The sequence below is a fragment of the Schistocerca serialis genome, chromosome 5 (assembly GCF_023864345.2).
Source record: "Schistocerca serialis cubense isolate TAMUIC-IGC-003099 chromosome 5, iqSchSeri2.2, whole genome shotgun sequence".
In the NCBI taxonomy this organism is placed as follows: domain Eukaryota; kingdom Metazoa; phylum Arthropoda; class Insecta; order Orthoptera; family Acrididae; genus Schistocerca; species Schistocerca serialis.
In genome coordinates, this window is record NC_064642.1 from 650,535,711 (window position 1) to 650,563,036 (window position 27,326).

General features: G+C 42.7%; 1 protein-coding gene across 1 annotated transcript; it reads left to right on the forward strand.

The window, feature by feature from the left end:
* Positions 1–17: 17 nt before the first annotated feature.
* Positions 18–27,326, forward strand: LOC126480665 (sodium-coupled monocarboxylate transporter 2-like). The gene is made up of 4 exons (XM_050103888.1): positions 18–105; positions 2,397–2,483; positions 9,843–10,018; positions 26,979–27,326. Exons 1-4 carry the CDS (start codon positions 25–27, stop codon positions 27,247–27,249), a joined length of 615 nt encoding a protein of 204 aa, XP_049959845.1. The 5' UTR covers positions 18–24; the 3' UTR covers positions 27,250–27,326.

Sequence of the window (27,326 nt, forward strand, 5' to 3'; positions counted from 1 at the left end):
TCGGATGTCGTGGTGAACCTAATAATGCAGGGCATCGTGCTGGTTGTGGGCGCCATCACCGTCGCGTTAGTCTTGGTCGTCGAGAAACTGAGCACCATACTTGAGGTGAGACACACAGCCAGCCGGCAAAATGGATGGCTTCGACAAAAAAGAAATGAAACGATTAAATTTTCACTTGTTTTCGATTCGAAATGTATTGGTAATGAAAAGCTTACGATATTGCAGTGCCTGTGTTATTCCGAATTATGACGCAAAGTTCCTTCGAACATGCATGTACGTTCGAAGGAACTTTGCATCGTTATGGCTACAGTGGTTACTACTGCTGAAGTTTTTTTTTGTAGCATAGTTTACAATTTTTTTATTTTCTTGGTCCATTTTATCGATGTGTGTTAGCATGTAAGACATTCTACTATTCATACTTTGGACAATTGAGAGAATTTTCCACGTCCGCGCTAGCAACGCAGTCGACTTCAAATGCCTGTGTCAATACCTCACTCCGCTTCTGTAATAGAGGCACCTGAAACAGCAATATATAGTTTTCAGGTAATTCGGCTACTAACGGTTCGACCATCATCAAGGCCAGTCGCTAAATGCATTAAAACCACTTGATTGAATTACATACAGTATATGATAGTATAAAGTAGTTTTAATTCATTCACAGACTGGTCCTAAAGATGGCTGAACGGCTAGCAGCCGAAATACCCGATATACCCATGAAAGATAATGGAATAGGTGACGACGAAGTCGGATTGCGACAGTAGTGGAAATTTTCACCAGTACTCCCTCAGAAAAGGGGAACACAGCTTAAGCGTACAGTTCCTGGTCGCAAAATACGTAGCAATGTACGGACTTGTATGGGACTTCACCGTAATGTCAGAAGCAATGAGGACATGGGGCATAGCTAACAGACTGCGAGTTGGCGACTGAGAGCTTGTTGTCACTTTTGGAGCTTTTGGAGAGGAACAAGGTATGTGACGTCTGCTGACTGGTTTGATGTGGCCAGTTACGAATCCCACTCCTGTGCCTCCATCTTTATTTCTGAGCAGCACTTGCAACCAATGTCTTCATTTACTTGTTAGATATAATCAAGCTCGAGCTTCCCTTTAAAGTTTTTACAGTCTCTTCCAGTATCGTAGAAGGTATTCCTTGATGTGTTATTATTTCTTTCATCATACTGTTCCTTCTTGTTGTCACTGTTTTCCATGTGTTCCATTCCACGTCAATTCTCCACAAAACTTTCTGATCTCTTATATCAAACTACATAGTTTTCAACACTTTTCTACAGCACATATCTTCTCTGGTTTTTCCAAATTCCCTACAGTGCTGTGATTTTTGCTTCAAACGTGCATCGACAGAAATTTTGACTCGAATTACAGCCGACGTTTGTACTTCTTTTGGGTTGGAATGCTTTCTTTGTCTGTGATAGTCTGATTTATGTCCTCCTTGCTTCGTCTCTTATGTGATGTTTTGCATCGAGGGTAGAGGAATTTCTTCACTCCGTGAACTTCTTGGCCACCAATGTTGATGTTAAGCTTACCACCAATCTCATTGCTGCTCATACTCATTGTGTGTGTATTGTGAGGACCTAGAAACGACGGAGAAGCTTCATCCCCCCCGTAGCCCTCAGTGCTTCACAACCCACAACAGGCCACAGCAGTCCACCCATCCCACCGCCGCCTCACATCGAGGTAGATGGAAAACCGCCTTAAAAACCATCCACAGGCTGGCCGGCACACCGAACCTCGACACTAATCCACCGGGCGGATTTGTGCTGGGGACCGGCACGCCTTCCGGATCGGGAAGCAGCTCGGTAGACCGCGCAGCTAGCCAGACTGGCGCTCATACGCTTTGCTTTCACCTTTCATCGTTTTTCTCTCAATCCACAGAACGTGTTTATTAGATTGTTCATTCCATTCAGCAGTTCCTGTAATTCTCCACTTTCACTGAATATAGCTTGAGTCCCACGAACGTGTCGCGAGTTTTCTCTAGTCTTGTTTCCGGTATCAAGAGCAATGATGCAATTGTCTCTCCGCTGCGTTAAACTTTACGTAAAGCCAAAGTCATTGTCGTCTAGCCTTGCTTCAATTTTCTTTTCTATTCTTCTGTACACTATTGTTATCAGCAACTTTGATGCGGGAGCTGTTAAGCCGAAAGAGCAATATTTCTCGCACTTAGGTGCCATTGCTATCTTTTGGATTGTATATACGATAATTTTTGTGGTACGTCTCCATACTCATAGATCCTACAAACCAACTTGAACTGATAAATAAAACCATACAAAAAATCGCGTATTTTACAGTACTTTGAATGTTTATGTTACCAATGTTCTTGAAGAACAACCGGAATGTGTCGTTTGCTATCTACACCTGCAATAAATGCTGTCTTCGTGTTCACAGCTGGGATACAGTGTCAGCGGCGTCAGCAATGGAGCACTGCTGGGACTCTTCTCGTTTGGCATGCTGGTACCTTCGGCGAACACCAAGGTATGATATAGCCATTGCGCTTCCAAATATTTACACCGCTCTGAGAGAGTTTTCACATTGAGAAGAGCAAATACAGAAAACATCGACTAATGGTCAAAAGATTGTCATTCTCCCAGTTTGATTAACGTTTGAACGACATGATTCTGTTCTTTCTACTGGTATATTAACATTTTACCTGTAAAGAGAGAGGGTTTACGCAATAAGCAGAATGAGGGAAGATACGCAATAAACCTGAAGACAAAAATGAGTACTTCCAGATACGAAAGATATTCCTGGAATTATCGTGTCATTTTCAAACGTTTTCATGAATACTTCCGGTTACAGGAAAGACATAATTGTCGTGACGAAGTGAGGCTGCCGATCAGTGAGTAGCTGAGACTGATAGCTCACATTTGTGAGTCAGAGGCTGACAGACTTCCCCTTGGTTTGTATAAATATGTTCTTAACCTACTTTTGTTTCCCATGTAAAACTAGGAAATGAAAGAGAAAAAAAAATGGAAGCTTGTTTCATGAATTAGACACACTTCAAGTACGAAAATGTCACAAAACCAATTACGGGTTATCTAGTTACATAAAGCAAGAATGTACTCAACACCTAAGTTGACGGGTCGGGTGCAACTTGTGTTACTTTCTAGTTTCCTGGAAGCGAGTAGGTGGAGCGAAAAAGAAAAATTTCTAAAATAAAACTCTAAACTGCTGACGAACTGTATTTACTAATCTCCGAACATATATAAGCTGCCTACAATATACTCAAAGAAGAGAATATGGTCTAAATGAGATTTTTTTACTTATTATTATGCTGCAAACCAGATAACGTTCAGATACATTAAAATTTTAGTAATTTTTCCGTTGGCTGATGAGAAAAAAAAAAGCGTTGCAGATTTACGGTATAGAGCTACTGGAAGCTTATGAGATACACAGTAATCTCACATTTTCAGTTGGTCAGAGAAGCCAATGGAAAATTATTACAAATTTCACAGCGAATGGTGCTGGTCGAACTTGCCACAAGTGAGTACGAATTTCATGCTCTGACTTTCTTCAAACTGATACTGATTTGATACGTGTGTGTGGTGGGGATCGATGCTCGATCTATTTGTGATGATGCGCCATTCACATAAAAGCATTACGACAAATGCATTTTAAAATCAGGGTTGTGCACCGAGTCAATTTCGACGTAATGATGCAGTGAGACGCTCGGAAACCATATCTGGAAAAATATGGCACACCTTCACAGTTGCCATCGACCGAAAGAAGTAGCACGTTCACAAAAATTCTCTGGAATGATCGGCGACTACTGCTTTTCAGCGTGAAATTATTGTCTTCTGATATTACGGTCCGGAAAACGAACCTTTCGCTTGCTTAATCCCACGGGCTTGGAACGCATGGAGAGGATCTGGCAGTAAATTGAACCTTTTAGTCAGTCTGTGAGGCACTGTCAGAGAACGCAATTGGTAGCGCACTGTCCAGGAAATGCAGAGATTAAACTCCTGATCAGGAGCACAGTTATAACTGGAATCAAATCTCCGTCGGAGCCTGTACTCTACGAAATGAGAACATGTCATCACATGTTGAAATAATACTCGTGAAATACGAAATTACATGAGTGTCTGCACAGTGCTGTATAGGGCCAAGTTTCATCGCGATTGCCGCCCACACAAGTCATGTCATGAAATCAATGAGACGCCGACTGTAACACAGTGAGAAATTTTGGGTTCACTTAGTGGACACAGACGTGTTATTTTGACTGATGATGTGAATTTTGTAACGTTGATGCTACGTAAATAGTTCAACATATCGCGTCCGGGGTTAGGCTTCTTAGTAGAATGGTTGCAAATAGTGCATTAATACTGTGAACAACTGTTCGCCGTGAAGAAAGGTTGGCCGAGAAACACCGTCTGTAGTTATTCGGCCACCTGGCTCAGGTCCTTCTAATTGACGCCACTTCGGCGACTTCCGCGTCGAAAGACATCGTTAACACTGATCGTTGGTAATTTTAGACACTGGGCTCTGTAAGTTCAGCGACTGATCATGACGCACGCACAATCACACAATCCAAGTAGCTCTTTTGTTTAAATTCTCATTACCGTTTTAGGTTGCTACAGATCAACTGCCGAGGAATATATTATATACTAGTGGAACCTGGCAATGTTTCACAGCTGCGAAATACTTATGGGTGTTGGATATTCGTCCTAATGTCGTGCTTACCGCCCCCCTCCCCCCCTGTCCATCTCTTCCTCCCCCTGTCTCTATCACCTTCTCCCCTCCCTCTCTGTCCACCTCCCGCTTCTCCCCATCTACCTTCTCCTCTGTCTCTCTAAATCTCCTCTTCCCCCCTTTCTCTGACCTTGAGCACATTTATTTCCATTGCCAACGAAACTCTGAATGGGAATTGAAGTCACTTAAAGTGAATGGATAAATTGGTTGGTATCATTGGTGTCCTCTCCTGCCGCTGGCAGGTTGGTAGCTTCACTGACAGTTTTTTGCTAGGTCTTAATATGAAAAAGGGTAGAAATACAGAGTTTGGAACGATCTTGATTCCCTAGAACTCTCCAAATCATAAGCCATTTAACTATAAACACAAATCTACTGTTCTATGTTAAAACTGGCTGCGAGGTACAAAACAAATCAGCCTATAGTTGTTTTTATACGGTTAAGGATACACACTGAAGGGCCAAAGAAACTGGTACAGGTATGAGTATTCAAATAAAGAAACATATAAACAGGTGGAATACGGCGCTACGGTCGGCAACGCCTATGCAAGACAAGTGTCTAGCTCAGTTAGATCGGTTGCTACTGCTACAATGGCAGGTTATCAAGATAAGTGAGTTTGAACGTGATGTTGTAGTCGGCGCACGAGCGACGGTACACAGCATCTCCGAGGTAGTGATGAGGTGGGGATTTTCCCGTACGACCATTTCACGAGTGTACCGTGAATATCAGGAATCCGGTAAAACATCAGATCTCCGACGTCGCTGTAACCAACGACGACTGAAGAGCATCGTTCAACGCGGCAGAAGTGCAACCTTTTCGCAAATTGCTGCAGATTTCAATGCTGGGCCATTAACAAGTGTCAGCGTGCGAACCATTCAACGAAACATCATCGATATGGGCTTTCGAAGCCGGAGACCCGCTCGTGTACCCTTGATGACTGCACGACACAAAGTTTTACGCCCCGCCTGAGCCCGTCGACACCGACACTGCATGTTGATGAATGGAAACACGTTGCCTTGTTGGACGAGCCTCGTTTCAAATTGTATCGAGCGGATGGACGGTATTGGTTTACAGACAACCTCATGAATCCATGGACCTTGCATGTCAGCGGGGGACTGCTCTGGTGGAGGCTCTGTAATGGTGTGGGACGTGTGCAGTTGTTGTGATATGGGACCTCTGTTACGTCTAGATAAGACTCTGTCACGTGACACATACCTAAGCAACCTGTCTAATCACTAGTCTCCATTGTGCATTCCGACGGACTTGGGCAATTCGACTATGCAACACCCCACACGTCCAGAATTGCTACGCAGTGGCTCCAGGAACACTCTTCTGGGTTTAAACACTTCCGCTGGCCACCAAACTCTCCAGATATTAATATTATTGAGCATATCTGGGAAGCCTTGCAACGTGCTGTTCAGAAGAGATCTCCGCCCTCTCGTACTCTTACGGATTTACGGACAGCCCTGCAGCATTTATGGTGTCAGTCCCCTCCCCCCCCCCCACCCCTTTTACGGATTTAAGGACAGCCCTGCAGCATTTATGGTGTCAGTCCCCCCCCACCACCACCTCCGCACCACTACTTCAGACGTTAGCCGAGTCCATGACACGCCGTGATGCGGCACTTCAGCGTGCTCGCGGGCGCCTTACACGATATTAGACACTTGTACCAGTCTCTTTGCTCTTTTGCTCTTTGATGTATTGTTACACGCAAAAATTCTTTCGAATAAATATTTAGAGATAGTATATATGCTCTTCTGATCTGTGGTGATATCGACTGCAAGGCAAAAATCAAACCAGCATACTCTTCTAAATCAGAATATGAACATTATAAATGATCTCTCTAATTGTTTAAATGCCCATCTATCGTACATTGTCTGCGAGAGTGAAAAAAAACCACACGTTCTAACAGCACAGCATTTTCTTACTCGCAGAACAGAAGATCTGTGCATTGTTACTTATAAAAAATGCAATCTAGGTCCTCTGAATATTTATTAGAGTATCGCGTAAAAATTTGAAGGAAACTGGCCAAGTGCTTTGAGATTTTTGCTAGCAAAGTTTTCTCTTATACAGTAAACATACATATTCATATACCATACATTTTAAATACACATAGCTTATGTCGATATAAACATTTATTAGAACACTGGAAAAATTTGAGGCAAACCTGTCAAGAACAATTATTCGTTCTTGCTAAATACATTTCTCCTTATAGCAAAATATGTAACCCTTGTAGGTCTGAATGTTTATTAGAGTATCATGAAAACTTTTTGAGACTTTTGCTAAAACGTTTCCTCTTTATATAGTACCTTCACATTTATCTACCATATTGATTAAAAATTTGTAATCTACGTCCCTCCGACTGCTCATTAGAGGTAACCGACTGTGAACTTTTCGAGACTTTTAGTAAGAACTTTAAACAACGACTTGCCTTTATATGGTACTATAGATAAAACTAACGAAGAATGAAAATGCACAAATAAGGCTTACTGTATGATGAGTTCCTAGTTAAAATCCCTCTAGTTATACTGATGCTTCACCTTAAAAAGTGTTATTTATTATTTAGTCACTTTAGTGCTTTATAAGATAACGTGTCACCCGGAATGATGTTAACAAGATTGATACTGCCCTCAGATGTCCAGATGTCTACGTTTGTTATTCCATGCATGATGAGTTATTTCGTCTGCATAGGTGATTTATGCCCAACTAATATTACTGCTTCAATGCCGCCTGCGCTTCCACGTTGTAAGGCTTATTTCACCATTCTCACTTTCTTATTTACTTGTATTTAGAAATATTAGCATGTTATAACTCGTTTATTCTGTGCCTGGTATGAACATGGTATTGTATAAGAGAAAACAGTAACCAGATATTAAAACAACTAGTTTGATTATGTCAAGAGTAAAGTAGGACCTAACTGCTGAAACTGACCAATTACATATTAAATTACAAACAAAATCTAGAACCCAAAGCGGAATATGGCTACCGGTATAACGAGTTACATATTCGCCTCGTTGTAAGCAGCTACAGCCTGCTGGTCAGATTGTAACTTGACATCCACAGTCTTATGAGGAAAAATAGTCACACTGTTTAAAAGTGATGTGCCTGTATCTACACGTTCCAACCATGGAATTTTGGCAACTCTATTCGCCAGAGAAAGAAGCTGCATGTCGTTCCATTTCGCTCGCGGCTTGAGACACATGCAGGAACATTATACACCATGGACGAGTAGTGGACATTACAAACTGAAACTAGTTTCTCATTTCCAGATGTTCTTGTTCCACGACACTGTATTTGAATGTGAGGTACAAGAGATGTACCGTGGACTATCACCACAAATCAAGTGAATATTGATTGTTAACTGGTGTCCGGTTCTGGCTGCAGAGGTTTTTTTATTTTTTTATTCTTATTTTTATTTTTATTATTATTTTTTTTTTTTAGGAGCTACGCTGTAATTTTACCAATACCGTTCTGAGTACAGAGGCAAGACTGATTACTCAGCACAAACGTTATTTATTATACGATATCTTCCATACGGTTCTTCGACGATAGTGCCCCAGCAGCCGGTCGCGGTTAGTAGCACAGAACCATCAAGAATGTTACTGCGAGCCACTGATGAAGGGAAATAGGCAGATTTCATTTCCCTAGAGTTCCGGAAAGCGTTTGACACAGTGCCTTACAGCAGCAGACCTCTACATATGGAATAGGTTTCCAGACTCGAAGATTTCTTAATTAATTGAACTCAGTACGTTTTTATGGACACCAAAGACAAGTCAACCGTCAGGAATGGCTCTGAGCACTATGGGACTTAACATCTGTGGTCATCAGTCCCCTAGAACTTAGAACTACTTAAACCTAACTAACCTAAGGACATCACACACATCCATGCCCGAGGCAGGATACGAACCTGCGCCACGGTGGTCTCGCGGTTCTAGGCGCGCAGTCCGGAACCGCGCGACTGCTACGGTCGCAGGTTCGAATCCTGCCTCGGGCATGGATGTGTGTGATGTCCTTAGGTTAGTTAGGTTTAAGTAGTTCTAAGTTCTAGGGGACTGCTGACCACAGCTGTTAAGTCCCATAGTGCTCAGAGCCATTTGAACCATTTTTTGATACGAACCTGCGACCGTAGCGGTCACGCGGTTCCAGACTGAAGCGCCTAGAACCGCACGGCCACACCGGCCGGCCAGTCAGGAATGTGGTAGGGAACTACGATAGGACTACACGCGATCTCTATAATCTGATGGATAGCGTGAGCAGCAATCCCCGACTGTTTGGTATTGATGCTCCAATCTACAGAAAGCTGTCGTCGTTAAGTGGCTGTAAGAGGATACAGGATGGCTTACAGTCTCAATCTGCTGTGATGCTGGCAGCGTACTCTAAATGTATTCAAGGTAAATTAATGTAACGTAATGTTTCGAATTTTGTATTAGTGGTGTGTTGCTAGACGTGGAAGTGACATGAAATGCAATGAGCACGCAAGGTCAGTAGTAAGAAAGTCGAATGGTCGACTACAGTTTATTGGGAGAATTCTAAGTAAGTGTAGAGTATGTATGAAAGAAACCACCTGCACAAAAATTGTGTGTCCCTTTCTTGAGCTCTGTTCGAGTGTTTAAGGACACCAGCAGGTGAGGTTAAAGCAGGACATCGAAACAGTTCGGATGTATGCTGGTTGAAAATATAGTTATTGGGTTCAGTCAGCACACGGCTATAACAGAAATGCTTTGTGAACTCAAATGGGTATTCCTACAATGAAACTCCATTCTTACCGCGAAACACTGTTGAGAAGGTTTAGAGAAGTTGCATTTGCCTCTGACTGCAGAACGATTCTATTGTCAGCAATGCACACGTCGCAGAACGACCGTGAAAACAAGACTAGGGAAATTAAGGACTCGTACGGAGGCATATAGACAGTCGTTTCTATCTCGCTCCCTTTGTGAGTCGGACAAGGTACCCTACAGTATGCACTGTATGGTGGATTGTGGAATATATACTGTAACGGCGTAGAACATAGTCACAGCCCAGAGATGTAACTAGCACACCCATGGAGAAACGACCTGCCTGTTCAGATGCAGCAAGGCGTCTAATTGTCAATCACTTCGTTTTTCTGATCCTGTAGCTCATTGCAGTCCATTTGTACTTCTGTTACAGGGTGCTCTGGTTGGCAGTCTGTTGGGCATGGCGGTGGTGGCAGTCATTATGTCAGGGGCTCAGAGCGCCCACGCCATGGGCCGCATGAGGTACCCCTCGCTGCCTACCTCCGTCGAAGGCTGCCCTGCCAACTTCACATCGGTCATCGAAACCGTCACACCGTCAAGTACTCCAAGGTAAGCTAAATGTTGCAGATAGGAGGTTCGAATGGGAATGGCAGAAAAAGATTTTCGGTACAAGTATTGGCTAACAGAGGGAAGAGAGGTCGTGCAGTTAAATCTCAATAACGGTCTGTGCCACTTTACTCAGAAGGAGAGGTCCCCGGCGGTGGGATCGACTTTTTGAAACCATCTGTACGATTATGTAGGTTAAGATCAGAGGCGTCACACACCACAGCCATTCACCCTGGTACGAGTAACTGGCGAAAACAATTTTGGAATTTTGCCTGCTGATCAGTAACATTGAAAAGTTGTATTGCATAGATTGGTTCAGTGGCGCATTAGGTAGGATGACAACTTTCTACGCAGAAGGTGGTTGGTTAGAATCACGCCAGACGCAATAATTTTTTTAATTTTATATCTTTCTCAAAAGACTTGGATAATCATTTTTACTCAATTAACAGATTTAAATGCAATTTTTTATTTCCATTCCTTTGACGCATAATTTTAATCACAATATCAATTTCTTCAATTCCCTCATTTTTCTTCCTATCGTTCTTTTTCCATTTGAAATGTTTGTTCTTGTGTTTTTAATTAATTTTATGTACTAATTTCGATTTTATTTCTTTTGTTTCATTACCCTGTTGTTTCGTTCACATTACTGCGTTCATTACATCTATTTCTCATTTTGCTTGAATTTTGTTTTACTTATAAACTCTTCTTTCATTTAAATCCTCATCTCCGTTATTTTGTCCATCGTGCAAAATGTTTGTATGACGATTACAGTGCACAAAAAAATGTACATCTGGTAACGAAAAATGCACTTTTCGCACCATTGCACGGTCAATGTAAATAGATTACTTCGTCTTTTTCTTTAATAATTGGTAGATCCGAGTTTTCAAATAATTGAATATGGTAATAGATAAATATAATTAAATTTATATTCACGAAAGTTCCGATAGGAAAGAGAATGATATAAAGAGAGAAATCAAACAAATGAAAATAATCATACGGTGATTAGAATGATGTGGCAAAGGAATAGATTTAAAAAAATCATTTACACCAATTAACGGAATAAATATAACACACAAAGCCATTTCAAGAAATATTGAAAAATAAGAGAATTTATTCTGTCTAACGGGATTCGACCCCAAAACCTTCTGTAGGTGATGCTTTTTTCCTACATACCACACCCCACAATCAAACTGTATGTAACGATTTGTTTAACGGTATTAAGGATAACACAAAATTCCGGAATTTTTCCTCGTTAATTACTCGCAAACGAGGATCCACCAGGGTGAGTGGCTGCAGGTGTGGTACCTGGGCTCTTAACCTACATCACAGTATATTTGGTTTCAAAAAAATTGATCCCACCACTGTGGATCTCCCCTTGTCAGTTAAATTCCAAACCCGTATGCACCTTGTGTTTTTGCGTGTACATGTCTCAGTGTTGATGCTGATCTGTCCGTCGAAAGGAGGTGTTTGCTCGATGCCCCCAAGGTGCTATCCCTTCCTTAAATAAAACGTGAACACTACACTGTTTGCAGGCAGTCATGACAATCATCAACCGCACACCCTGTATAAAATTGAGTATTGTGCGGCAATTCGTTTGCTGCATTTTAAGGAAAACAACAGTGCAATCATCCACAATAATGCAGTAGAAGTATACGGCAAACAATACACCATCAGATGACACTGAGATTAGATGACGCAAACGACCCTCAGAATGGTGTTAAAAAAGTATGAAATGACAATGAACTAAGTGGTAGTGCCTCTGCCTGCATAAAGCCAGATATTACTAGAGGAGACCCATCCGTTTGAATGCTGGTGTTACTTAGTCTAGACAATAAAGAAGAAAAAGAAGCTTAGTAATGCATCTAGTGTTGTGAAGCCATCCTACAACCGTATCATGAATTGGTACTGAGAATTTTACGCAGCCAGTTGTCAATGTGTGACATTTTTACCACAACGTAATTCGGAACTGCGTTATCCCTTCATGTGAACGTACCTACGTTAGGGTGTTCCAAAAACTGGAATTAGTTTTTATTTGAACCCATACCCTCTTAATTTATTTGTACGATGCCAAAAATGTAAAATGTAAAATTTCAGAACCTTAGGATGTTGGCAACCCATGCCGACTTGCATTGAAACATGTGAGGTTGGGTGTACTTGGTGAGAAAGGCGAAGGCGCGCGCCCTCGTGTCGGCGTGTCTCTAACATTGTAAGTTTAAATCGTTGTCAGTAAGTGAAAATGTCAGTGGAATTACGTAGTAGTTCAAAAACGCGTATATTTTCAATAGGTGAGGTAAAACATCAGATAAAAGGTTCAAAACTGCCATCTACTGGACAAGTTCTAGCAGTTTTATTTTATAATATCCGGAAAGTGAATTTAACTGTCAGTGATAGTGCAGATCTCACTATTCTGGAATGTATGATCTTTTAGCAAAAGATCCGTATACATACCAAATCTGTACCTAATTCTGTGAAGAAATTAGTGAACCTATATCAAGTTTCGAGGTAGTTGCAAGAAATGCACAGAAAACCCAAAAGCTATGTGAGCAGCACCGACAAGGGTTTGTCAACAAGTTGGATGATTTATTCGACATTGCACACGCAGATGCACTTCAGTTAATGAAAATAAATCAAGATAAATTTTTTTTACAGCGACAGAGAGACCCATTTCGTCCTGGTCACTTAGCTAGAGAGGACAAGAAACTGGCTAATAAAGAGGAAAGTTCGCGCATCAGAACTACTAAGGAAGAAAAACGACGTGCTAAATATTTTTTCACGTCAGCCCCTTCGACAGCATCTTATGAAGCATTACAAAATGACTCATCTTCAGATTGTAATGAAAATGTGACGTGTTTGCAAGAAAATTTCCCAACTGTGATTGAGAACATAAAATCTGGAATCAGTAAGACAACTAGGCGGAAACATTTCATTACTCCAAAATTAGTAGCAGTGCTAGATAGGTGTCAGTTGAGTGTGAGATATTCAGTGTATATACCTGAAGCTACCATTGAGGCACTTGGAAATAATACTGATGAATTTCCTATAAGTAAGTCCTCTATTCAAAGAATTCGTACAGAGATACGGAAAGAGCTTGCTGAAGCTATAAAAGTTAATTTTAAAAACGAGGTGCCAGATGTTGTGACTGTTCATTGGGATGGCAAACTGTTGCCTGCCACACATGATCGGGAAGAAGAACGTCTTCAGATAGTTATTTCGTATAGAAATAAAGAGCACCATACTGCTGTGCCAAGGTTGGAAAACTCTTCAGAATGTGAACAAGCTGGAATCTCGAAGACAAAGTGCAGTTTCTCTGTTGTGATAGTACGGCTTCAAATACAGGCCATATCGATGGTGCCTGTGTGCTACTTGAGCAAAAACTTAACAGAAGTGTCATTCTGTTTCCTTGGCACCAACATGTGTATGAACTAGTGTTGAAAAACGTGTTCCAGGTAAAAATCAGTTCGGTGACAACAAGTCCTGATATTCCACTCTTCAAATAGTTCCGAGAAAACTGGAAAAGTATAGATCCAGATAACATACAGTGCTACAAAGAAAAGGTCGCAATGCACCTGGCTGTTTCAGAAATTGACAATCTGCTTGAGTTTCACCGCACTGAACTGACAAAAGAAATAATCAGAGATGATTACAGAGAGTTGATAGAGTCTTCTGTTATATTTTTAGGTGGAGATATTGACAGAAAATTCAAGATACGGCCTCCAGGTGCCATACACCAAGCTCAATGGATTGCTAGAGCTACATATTCCCTAAATGTATCATTACATTGTGCTCAGTTAAAAATTTCGAGCAAGGAGAAGGTAGCGCTGTTTATGTTTGCCTGTCCATCGTGACATCCTACATCAAACCATGGCTCCAGTGTATTTTGGCATCCTACCAACATTGTGCTTTTTGAAGTTAATGAAGGCATACAAAAAATAGATAAAGGCATCTCAAAAGCAGCTCTACAGAAGATAAGCCAGCATTTATGGTATTTGACTGATAATGTTTCTGTCTTGTCACTGTTTGGCGATGATGTGGATCTAGAAACTGTAGCGGCACCACCGTTTAAGATAGGGAAAGTTAGTTTTGTGCGATATGCTGAGCACAAGTTACAGTCAGGTGCGGGTCGGATTGCAGTGGGTTATGTGTACCAGCAGTTGCGAAGGAAAATAGACGCCACAGGGGCTAGAACTGCTGGAGAGGGCACATACAGCCGTTTTCATGGCGCAAGTCGCAGGCAGAAGGGGCCCACTGGCCAACCTAGCGTGTTATGAATATGTGAGGCTTGGCAAAACATAGGCGCACAGCCGAGTATAAACAGGTGCCGTTTTCTAACGAGATTCATTCAAGTGTGGCAGTTCTCCTGGACGGCGGGGCGTGTCCACCACCAGCTTCACACAGCAGCAGATGGAGCGCCAGAATTCCAGTTCACGGCGGGTCGTAGGTTCGACCCCCTGAGGCCGACGCGGAGTCCATAGCCAGCCAGCCAGCGGCAAGCCACTCCTCGCCTCGCTACCGAGGGCAGGCGTCCTGGCTTCCAACACACGCTGGTGACATCCAGGCGACGAAACATGGCGTGGACCATCTTACAGTTGCCAGTGGGCCGCTCGGCGGCTCCTCTGCACAGCGCGGAGGCAACGCTGGGGTGGTTCCTCAGCATTGCGGGGCCCTGTGACGAAGACCAAGAGGAACGAGGGCACTGTAGCTAAAAAACAATATATCACTTGGAAATCTCTCACCGAGTTTTAATACGGCACCTCCTGGCACCCATCCACTAAATTTGGTGTCGTCCCGCTACAAAATAAAACTAAAAATGGTTGAAAATGTAACCAAAGATAATTTGTCAGCTCATGCTAACCGTTACATCCCTTCGAAAGAAGAACTTTGTGGTCCATTGTATGGTGAGTTAAATAAATAAATAAACAGAGACATCGTTTCTTTGGTTTTCTGTTTACATCACAATTTTGTTAAATGTAAACATTCTCCATGAATGTTCTGTCATGTGGTCAAACAATGCTTCCTTTCAAGAAACTAGAAAGAAGGTTTCAGCACTGAGATCAGTGAATGATACAGTTGAAACAGCGGTTAAGCTGATGCAAGACTTTTATAGTTTATTCTCGGTTGAGGAGGAAAAAAAAAAATTTGCTACGTTGCATACAAGAACACCGAAATATTTAAGCTGACTGCAGAAAACAAACTTTGAAACGAAAATGTAGAGTCTAATGTTTTTACATGTCAAATAGCGAATAAATACGATTTGGGCAATTTTGTGTTTTATTTACCAAACAATCATTAAGTTCCAGAATTCCTCCATTCTCACATAGTAAGAGTTTTCCTCTCATGTTTAGCGTCAAGTCGGCACATGTTATAATAATTTAATTGTAATAATACACTCCTGGAAATTGAAATAAGAACACCGTGAATTCATTGTCCCAGGAAGGGGAAACTTTATTGACACATTCCTGGGGTCAGATACATCACATGATCACACTGACAGAACCACAGGCACATAGACACAGCCAACAGAGCATGCACAATGTCGGCACTAGTACAGTGTCTATCCACCTTTCGCAGCAATGCAGGCTGCTATTCTCCCATGGCGACCATCGTAGAGATGCTGGATGTAGTCCTGTGGAGCAGCTTGCCATGCCATTTCCACCTGGCGCTTCAGTTGGACCAGCGTTCGTGCTGGACGTGCAGACCGCGTGAGACGACGCTTCATCCAGTCCCAAACATGCTCAATGGGGGACAGATCCGGAGATCTTGCTGGCCAGGGTAGTTGACTTACACCCTCTAGAGCACGTTGGGTGGCACGGGATACATGCGGACGTGCATTGTCCTGTTGGAACAGCAAGTTCCCTTGCCGGTCTAGGAATGGTAGAACGATGGGTTCGATGACGGTTTGGATGTACCGTGCACTATTCAGTGTCTCCTCGACGATCACCAGTGGTGTAAGGCCAGTGTAGGAGATCGCTCCCCACACCATGATGCCGGGTGTTGGCCCTGTGTGCCTCGGTCGTATGCAGTCCTGATTGTGGCGCTCACCTGCACGGCGCCAAACACGCATACGACCATCATTGGCACCAAGGCAGAAGCGACTCTCATCGCTGAAGACGACACGTCTCCATTCGTCCCTCCATTCACGCCTGTCGCGACACCACTGGAGGCGGGCTGCACGATGTTGGGGCGTGAGCGGAAGACGGCCTAATGGTGTGCGGGACCGTAGCCCAGCTTCATGGAGACGGTTGCGAATGGCCCTCGCCGATACCCCAGGAGCAACAGTGCCCCTAATTTGCTGGGAAGTGGCGGTGCGGTCCCCTACGGCACTGCGTAGGATCCTACGGTCTTGGCGTGCATCCGTGCGTCGCTGCGGTCCGGTCCCAGGATGACGGGCACGTGCACCTTCCGCCGACCACTAGCGACAACATCGATGTACTGTGGAGACCTCACGCCCCACGTGTTGAGCAATTCGGCGGTATGTCCACTCGGCCTCCCGCATGCCCACTATACGCCCTCGCTCAAAGTCCGTCAACTGCACATACGGTTCACGTCCACGCTGTCGCGGCATGCTACCAGTGTTAAAGACTGCGATGGAGCTCCGTATGCCACGGCAAACTGGCTGACACTGACGGCGGCGGTGCACAAATGCTGCGCAGCTAGCGCCATTCGACGGCCAACACCGCGGTTCCTGGTGTGTCCGCTGTGCCGTGCGTGTGATCATTGCTTGTACAGCCCTCTCGCAGTGTCCGGAGCAAGTATGGTGGGTCTGACACACCGGTGTCAATGTGTTCTTTTTTCCATTTCCAGGAGTGTATTTAGTATTTGAGTTATTAAGGTCAAATAGAAAAAAATAGAGGGTATGTGTTTTCGATATCACGAAAAAATCCCCTTTATATCTTAGGACACCCTAATCTATGTATGTACGTATGTATATAGGACTGTGTATATATGTATGATCCACATCTCCTAAGTCACTGGACTAACTTCAACCAAATTGGTGTACATATCATTTACTGTCTGGAAATAATCGCTGGTCAGGGGTAAGTAACACCTACCAACCAAAGGGATCGGGGTGGGGGCGAAAAAGCAGTGTTGCTGAGACGTGTGAATATCCATATTTTACTCATCTAGTATTTGATAATGAGGGCACTTAAAGAGTTGCAAACAAACGTCATGCATAATTTCAAATCTTTACAATACTTTTTCTCGTTGGCATCCCCCACAAAATTATGAAACGAAAAAAGTTAATCGCTCACTATATTTCCGCTATTCATGCATAAAATATCCGCATGAGGCATGACGGTTTAATTTATTACATTTTTACTACTACCTGTATTCGCAACACATTTTGCGTAAAGTATTCGCATAGTCCACTGAATGTACCATCAAAATTACACCATTTTCCGACACATAGTTCAGGAGATATGACGTCATAAACACTGAGATGCATGAAAAATTTCTGCATCGTGAAAGACGTTTAAATTTATTACTTCGCTGCTACGAATTCTATTCGCAAAACTTTTCCTAGGCAATGTCCACATATGTCGCTAAATGTATCTACGAAAATATATCACTGTACGACCCATAGGACAGGAGACACGCCGTCTGATACTGAGGTGCATGGAAAACTTCTGGAGCGTTGTCGGAACAATCTTTCCAAGACGTGTAAAGCCCCAGTTTCGGGTACGCTTCAGAACTTTCGATCTCTCCCGATGCGATTTCGTTGTTTTTGGAGCCATGAGGAATGACACTAATGGTAGCCGATTTGCTCCAGACGAAGAGGTGCACGCATGGAGACAATCACGGTTCCGTAGGCAACTGCAAAGATTTTCTCCATGAAGACACTGACCATCTTGTCTCACAGTGGGACAAATATATTAACAGTTACGGTGATTATTTCTGAAGTAATGAACAGTTTACTGATTTTTTTGTCATCTCTCATTTTATTTTTTGACTGCCACTTAAATTGCTAAGGTCTGGTTATGTCACGATGGGAGATGAATAGGGGTGGCAACATCTGAAGCAATATTGGACTGTGCTGGCAGATTTGATGATCTTTCTGAAAAAGACTGCACCAGTTGCAAAATTTCCAGCTAAAAAAAAAACGAGTTTATCCCATTGACTGAATTTCTTTTGTCACCAGAATTCGAGACAGTAAAAGCATTTTATCGTATATGCTTTCTGGTGCGGTCGTCCAAAATTATTTTTAATTACTCTGAAAAGTTTCTGTTCTATTGGGTAAGGAAACAATTTATTTTTGCTTGTCTGTTTCGGAGCCCTTGAAACAGGCGCACCGAAGGTTCAGCGATAGCATTTGGCGAAGGCGCATCTTCGTCCACCATTTGAACTTACAACTTACTGCTTTTATTCCTGTGTTGCAGTGATTAAAACTAACGGATAATTCATTATAAATTTTTAGTAACTCGGAACTGTTTACTCCCTCAACTGAAAATATTCAGAAAGAATTTTAATTTTTGTATTAGCTCCGAATCTGCCATCCTGCAATTTCAAGTTTTCCAGATAGTTGTCCTTTATGCTCTTCCTCTATGCTCTTCCAACGTTCTGAATCTCCTTACTTAAAACGAAATTCGCATAAATTATAATACTATACATAAATTTCACATAATTAACATGTATCTAGGATCAGGAACTCAAGCCATTCACTTCACTTGGTCATGCGTTGATTGCAACCACTATTTGTGATAAGAGTGGCTATACACTACTCGCTTAGAAGAGAGTTCATGAAATAATTAATAATTGAAGACTGGATGGAAATCAGTCAGCAGTATGAGAGTAATGCCAGTTTCCCTTATTGTGTGGGAGTCATTGATGGGAAAAACATCAGGTTTACGAAACTCGCCGATCGGCGAGTGAATTTTTCAACTATAAAAATTACGAGGGCGGTTCAGAAAGTAACCTCCGATTGGTCACAGTGCGGGTTGTGGGGGGAGTAGCGACGCCATCTGTGCGTTCACGCACTCAACAGGTCAGTCAGCATCAAGCCGTGGTCGAGTGAACGTCGTACCTGCGCTAGTTTAGTTTTTGTGGCAGTTTGAAATGTGTGCTGCAATAGAAAACCCCGCCAAATGTGAAGTGCGTGCTGTCATAAGGTTTTTTACAGCCAAAGGATATTCTGCAGCAGCTATTCATCGTGAGCTTTGTGCCGTGTACGGACCAAGAGTTATGAGTGAAGGAGTTGTCCGTGAATGGGTACGTTTATTTAAAAGTGGACGAGAAAACGTTCATGATGAAGAGAGGAGTGGTAGACCATCATTGGTGACTGACGAACTCGTTCAGACAGTTGATGCAAAAGTTCGTGAAAATCGACGTTTCTCAATGTCGGAGTTGTCTACTGGTTTTCCACAGATTTCTAAGACTCTCTTGTACGAGATAGTGACAGCAAGATTGGGTTACAGTAAGTTCTGTGCACGATGGGTGCCCAAAATTCTTACCGACCACCACAAAACTCAAAGAATGGCCTCTGCATTAGACTTTCTGTCACGTTATGAGGACGAACGAGAACCATTGTTAAACAGAATCGTGACTGGTGACGAAACCTGGATTAAGTACGTGAACCCTGAGACAAAAGAACAATCAAAGATGTGGGCACATTCAAATTCGCCTACCAAACCAAGAAAAGCCTCGCAAGATTTTTCTGCCAGAAAACTGATGGCAACGGTGTTTTGGGATGCCAAAGGGGTGTTGTTGGTTGAATTCATGGAACGTGGTACGACCATTAATCAAGACGTGTACTGTGAAACAATAAAAAAGTTACGACGGGCTATACAGAACAAACGCCGTGGTATGCTGACTTCCGGTATCGTTTTTTTGCACGATAACGCCCGTCCTCACTCTGCTCGCAGAACAACGGCCCTTCTTGAGTCCTTCAAGTGGGACGTTATCAACCATCCACCTTACAGCCCAGACCTGGCGCCAAGTGATTATCACCTCTTCATGCATTTGAGGAAATGGCTCCGGTCACAGCGGTTTGATAACGACGAAGAGCTCAAAGATGCGGTCACAGGCTGGCTCCAGGCACAAGCGGGTGATTTTTATGCAGAAGGAATTTCAAAGCTTGTGAAGAGATACGATAAGTGCCTCAATCGCTATGGAGACTATGTAGAAAAATAGTGCAAAGATGTAGTTGTAAGATATATGTATTAAAATATCTTTATTTAACTTGGTGTATTTTCTTAAATCAACCGGAGGTTACTTTCTGAACGGCCCTCGTATTTTCGATTGTCTGAACAGCTGTGTCAGATGGCAGCTACACTTACAGGTTCATTGATATGGGAGGCAACAGCCATGTGTAAGATCCAAATTTGTTCAAAGGAAGTTTACTTATAATCATTAAATTGGCCGCACTCGAAACCTGTTCCAAATTGTGTTACCGCTATACGTCTTCCATTTGCGTTTGATGCTGGCGGGGAATTTTCCCTTCTACAGTAAATATTTTCAGTAAAAAACCTGGTGTGGATTAACAAGAGCTAGTCGTTTTGCTGAATGCGCATTTCGCAATTTTGCAAGCAAATGTCGGATTTTGCACCGGCTAGGGGATGTGGGTGTTGCGTTTGTTGAGATTATATTTAAAACATGTTGTATAGTTCACAATCATGTGAGCATTGTTGGTGGTTACAACTTTGAGCACACTCTGACCCCTCAGTTGATAAATATGTCTGCATGTGGCACTAGAGGCGGCGGAAGAGCAAAAACGTCTGGATTAAAAATCGTAGGCCAACATAGCAAAATACCTTTATTAATAACTGTTTCAGCACATTGGCTAGACATTTCAGATATAAAATACAGTAAAGTGCATATAAGAGGTGATCAAGAACAAGACACATTTAATAATTAAATTTCCATTGTAACGTACATATCAATATAATTATTTTATTATATTCGGTGTTTATCAGCTACCAGACATTCCACTTGGTCATAATCTAATGACTTACTCTCTCACTAAATTGCAGGGTCGGTTCAGATCAGCATATTATGAAGATATGTAAAACCTGGTGGCTGAAAAACACCGAATAATATGGAATTATTGTATTGGTGTATGTCATAATGGAAATTTAATTGATCTCACGTACTTAAATACAGGCCGGGTTTCCCCATTACGTTCAAAGTTGGGGTGCTATTCCAATACCAGAGAGCTTCGGTTGGTATTGATGATTTAAGGACTGTAAAATGGGCTGAAGATGTGAACTGAACTTCGTGTTAGGAAGAGCGTTAGACTACGGTAGTCGGTGCAGGTGAGGTAGCTGTAGTGCTACGGTGATCAGTGAGACCAAAAGTTCCATTTTAAACTGAAGAGGATTTTCACAGATTATATTAGACCTGGCAAAAAAAGCGGAGCAACACACGTCCCTAGGCACTGTCTTCCACAAGTGCCCTCTTAAAATGAATGCCATAAATTAAAGGCAATATTACATATTATTAAATCCGCCACAAGAGAAAACAGATGCAGAGACCTGAGCGTCTTGGAGAAGGTTGTTAATATAAATATTCTGGCAAAAGCGCTTCATTTAGGACAATGTTTGCCAATCTCCAAAGGGATAGCGAAGTCGATAATCACTGAAGTATGTGGTTATATACGGCAAGGGCACCTATTCCGCGTCGCATCTAGTGCTTTAACACTGAAGATGGCCGAAGGAGCCCTAGTTCTAATAGATATTTACGAAAAAACAACAGTTTTGTATTTAAAGAGAAATTTAGAGTGCACTGAATACCATCTGGACACCGTCACTGATGCACAGCTGAAAGCGACAGGGCCCAAGAGTCCCGATCCGCCGACAAATGTCCCATCGATCAATCCTAAATTAAAACATTTACGAGAATCCACATGGAACTCAGCTATATCAGAATCAAGCTAAGAAATCAATCAGACGCAAACAACCGATCGATCGTAGAATTGATAACGCAGAATATGAAACGGAACAAAATTGAACAGAAATTTCCAGATAAGAATTAGAATACAGTCTGGAAAAGTCTCGCCACAAATGTTGTATCAAGTGAAGAGAAGTGAAGGACTCCTGGTACAGAGTCATCAATAATGTGATAATTACAAATGAGCGACTTAATACTATTGGTTTATGCGACACAAATCTATGTCAAAAATGCCTACTTGTGGATACGCTCTCACACAGATTTACAGGTGTTCGCTATGTAGATATATGGAAGGACGTGAAAAGAAAAATAGCTTTGCTAAAACGAACTGATTGTAAATATGTAGAAATCTCTGAGTTGTTGCTTCCAGATCAGGTAGCTTATCCCTACATGAAAAACAACGTCATAATGTAACCTTTAGGGAATTATGTCAATTACATTATTAACAAGAAAGGAGATGAGAGCCTACTGGAGTTTGAAGAGTATATCGAAAAAAGAGTATTTTCGCCCACTCTCATTAAAAGATCAGAAACTAAAATTTGGAAATAAGCTTAACATCCATTTCAAAAGTCGGGAATAGGGTAAGAAACATGTAGCTGCTCAATGTATTGTTGTGGAGCTTGTAGAGGTGGTGGCAACAAGGAGAGTATAGCTGCTGAGGACGAAGTACGGTGGGGACTTCGTGGGCCCCGAGGCCGCTACCATACCCGTGAAGGCCTCAGCAGAACACTCAAATGACATCCCTCGCAGTTTGGTCAGGTGAGACTGGAAGTAATAACAAACGAAAAAAGAAAATAAAACTCGAACTAAGACTTGAAGAATTTAGATGGATTGTGGACTATAGATGCTCTGTAAGCAGAAATCCATTGGTCTCCGGTTCGTATCCAGCGCGGAGGAAACAGTTTTAGAGCTGTAGGACATCTGTTACACAAGCTAACGTTTGTTCTTCGCGCGAAATTCTCCTTCACCGCATTGAATCTTCACCCGGGTGACGGTCATTGCTAGGAGCAGCCTGAAGCCCTTCCGTGATATGAGACTATTATGATTATTCATAGAGAGAAAATGAGTATTATATGAATGAATATTAATACTGTAATTAGTTATATTTGGGCCACTATACAATTTATGTGTCTGTTTTGTGATACGTGGTATTATATTGTACTCTGTGTTGACAAATAAACCAACTTGGTACGAAAAAAGTGGTGTAACGGCTAGTACATTCGTTTAGAAATGAGGAGACCTAGGTTCAAGTCCTGACTGTAGCTCAAATTTTAACTCATTTATTCAGCTTCTATCATTATCGGAAAATTAATTATTAAATCCTCTTGTAAGTAATTTTCTTTATTTTGGATCTGAAGTTGTCCCATAAGTAAAACAATAAACAATATTTTTGAGATCTTGACCTGTGATCTTTAATCCATATATTTTCACATAACAGATCACGTGTCTCCCCATTTAACAATGTCAAATAGCAACAAAAGAAGGGGAACATTTGGCAAAGAGGCCACCACACAGACTATTTCCATCCTAGACATTGATCAGTGTCTTGGCAAAACTACTTTCAGGAGAAAATCTTGTTCTAAACTGAATTAAATTATTTGTAGATATATGCGAAGTAAGAAAATTAAACTTTTTTGTTCTCTTACCTATCAACTTTGCATCATTCTTCCAGTTCTGTATTCTCCTACTCTCCCCCAACAAGTGCTATGGTAACTTATTCTCACGACTCCTTCCTCGTATTCTTGTTTTTATAGTCTGGTTTCCTAATATCGTACGTACACGGATGTTTTTGCGTCTCCTGAATCTGCAAATCACTGTACTTATGGCCTATGTAACACGTCCACAATGAAACGTTTTGATGGAGCACGTTACGGACGGCGTGCTGCGTGAAAACCTGCTCGTATAGCCACAGAGGCAGCTGAAATTACTTCAGAGAAATTGGACGGGGGTCTACTGTGTGAGAACTGAAGGAGTGCCCCGCCTGACCTAGCAGCTGTGGGAGATCCAGAGCTGTGTGGCCGCCCTCACTTTGTGCTGGAGTTCTATTTCTGCCACGTTTTTTATAGCTCGAATCCCATTGGAAAAGTCACGTGTAGTCTAAGAACAAACAGTGCGTTACGACAACGAGACGATAGCAAAGCAAGTACTACACTTAGTTCCCTGTCGCTGCGTGACAAAATATGGAAACCCCACGAAAAATGTGTGGTTTAACACAGCCAGTAGGCTGTGCTGTTGCATTTCACCACGAACGGCACCTGTACGATGTCCTCGATACATTGTGTCAGTCGTGGTCAGAACGCGTTCTGTGTAGTTGTTAGTGCATTATGTAGGATCTAAGTGACTTCGAACGTGAGCAGATTGTTGGTGGTCGTTTGTTAATGCTTGCATAATCAAAGCAGTCGAGGTGTTTCGTGTTTCAAGACACACCATATCGAAGATTCAAACCACATACAAATAAAGCGGCAAAGCATCATCTGCTAAGTTGCAACGCGGACGAGTTAATATGTTGACTGATCGTGATGGGCGGTCATTGGAAAGGATTATGACGAAAAATAATTCGACGACAGCTGCAAAAGGTACTGCAGAAGTGAATGTCGCACTTGCGAACCCTGCCATCATGAAAATAACACAAAGGGAGCTCTATAAACTTGGAAATGCAGGATGAGTTGGAATTCCAAGTTTTACAGTGTCTGATTATTTGACACTCCTAAAACCTTGCATACTGCATAACCAAAGCTCGTAATCTCTGATGTCTATTGGTCCCAAGAAAGTAGTAATTCAGTAACTTCTTCGCGCACCATAGCATCCGACTGTTTTATTGTCGTGTAAATCGTGGCCTTTTTGTATATCATAATATTATGTGATTGAAGGTCTAACCCACCGAGGGTCACAGAAGAGTACTTGTCGCTCTGCCTTCCCCCCCCCCCCCCCCGCCCCCTCGCTTCCTTCCTCTCTCTCTCTCACCCCACGCCCCCCACTCCCCCCTCCCCAATATCCCTCTTAGAAAAACAACTTCTAAAACCGAAAATGGCCGGCCTGAGTGGCCGAGCGGTTCTAGGTCCTACAGTCTGGAACCGCACGACCGCGTCGGTCGCAGGTTCGAATCCTGCCTCGGGCATGGATGTGTGTAATGTCCTTAGGTTAGTTAGGTTTAAGTAGTTCTAAGTTCTAGGGGACTGATGACCTCAGGCGTTAAGTCCCATAGTGCTCAGAGCCATTTGAACCATTTGAAAACCGAAAATGCATCCTGTCCCACCAACAGACAAACAAAAAATCTGATGACGCCCAAAACATTTGATGTTTACGGCTACTAACACTTGACCCCAGATCCATGCACTACGAAATGTCAAAATTATTCCGTCATTAAGAGCGAAACTATAGTTGCAGTTACGAACGATGGCGGCCGAGCTTAGGCTTGTTGTACGTACCTACGTCACGCGTTCACCGACAGCCAATAAGAGTTCAGTAGTGTTCTGAGCGCTCCTGCTCTGAATGTCGTATGTATTGCGACCATTATACGCGATCGTAGCGAGTCATGTAGTGAATTTTTATTCCATTTGTTACCAGTTATCATGGCTGATGGTAGCTATGAGCGGCAAATTCTACACAAGCAAGGGAGAGGCATGATTTGCGGGATACACGCTTTCATCAGGCGCAAAGCACGTGTATGCGTGTACCTCAGCTGTCGCAAGCCCCGTTCTTGTCTCAAAACTGGCAGTTGACCCTAAATAACGAAAAGTGTGAGGTCATCTACATGAGTGCTAAACGGAACTCGTGAAACCTCTGTTACACGGTAAATGAGTCTAATCTCAAAGCCGTAAATTCAACTAAATACCTAAGTATTACAATTACGAACAACTTAAATTGGAAAGAACACATAGAAAATATTGTGGGGAAGGCTAACCAAAGGCCGCGTTTTATTGGTAGGACACTAAGAAAATGTAACATACCTACTAAGGAGACTGCCTATACTACGCTTGTCCGTCCTCTTTTAGAATACTGCTGCGCGGTATGGCATCCTTACCAGGTAGGAGTCACGGAGTGAATCGAAAAAGTTCAAAGGAAGGCAGCGCGTTTTGTATTATCACGAAATATGGGAGAGAGATTCACAGAAATGATACAGGATTTGGGCTGGAAATCATTAAGAGAAAGGCGTTTTTCGTTGCGACGGAATCTTCTCACGAAATTCCAATCACCAACTTTCTCCTCCGAATGCGAAAATATTTTGTTGATGCCGACCTACATAGGGAGGAACGATCACCACGATGAAATAAGGGAAATCAGAGCTCGTACGGGAAGATATAGGTGTTCATTCTTTCCGCGCGCTGTAGGAGAATGGAATAATAGAGGACTGTGAAGGTGGTTCGATCAACCCTCTGCCAGGCACTTAAATGCGATTTGAAGAGTATCCATGTAGATGTAGATGTAGATGTAGAACGCGAACGAACCTCCTCGTTCGTGGATAGGACTATAGCGCCACCTTCTCCCCTCGTAGACTACGGTTGTTCACAGCTTCTTCAATTGCACATATATAAAGCGGGTCGTCACTCAATCCTGGACGATGCTGGTATATTTCAAAACCATGGTTGTACAAACTTCGGTTGTCTCTATTTGCTTGGGATACCAGTGAATTGTTGGGATCACGGCCACATTTCTCTTCCTACCTAGTGAAAATATTGCTGGAAATTAACAGCAATATGATAATAATTAAAATACTAATTGGTCTTGATTGTAAGGCTTTATTAAAAACTAAAAACCACGCACCAAAATAATTTTATTAAAAATCTCCTTCAGATCATGTCTCGCCAGGTGGTGGGCAGAGACGACGGGAGAGCATTAGTAAGTGGTGTTCTCATCACTTCTGATTGGCACCTCACTGTAAATTGTTTTACTGTACTTTTGCGTGGTGCGACGACCTTGTAGTTGACCCTTGTTTATTCTGTTGATGACCATGTTCGTCACTGCGGATACGGCCGTGGAGTTTGTCCTTTATTAATGTGACGTACTGTAGCTGATTTTGCAGACTATCAACTTTAATGTCATAAAAACATGTTTGTCAAGTTATCGTTATCGCTGTCCGCAGCCCAGTGACGGACGAGGTGCCACTGTTGTTTCGGCTGTCGTATCTCTACTACACACTGGTAGGCGCCGTCGTCATGGTGACGGTGGGCTGGGCGGTCAGCCGGCTGACGGGTCCCCTCAAACCAGGGGACGTGGAGCCGTCGCTGCTGGCGCCTATGGTCCGGCCCAAACACCTGCGCTGGAAAAATTGCGCCGTCGACGCCGACCCGGCGGTCCGAGTTGAGCTGCTCCAGCAGGCGAAGCAGCAACCCGAGACACACGGAGCGGCCTAATGTGTCAACACACGACGACGAGGATGCGGCAACCTTGCCGAGGGTTCCTATACTCTGCCAGCCGTTTGCCTGACATG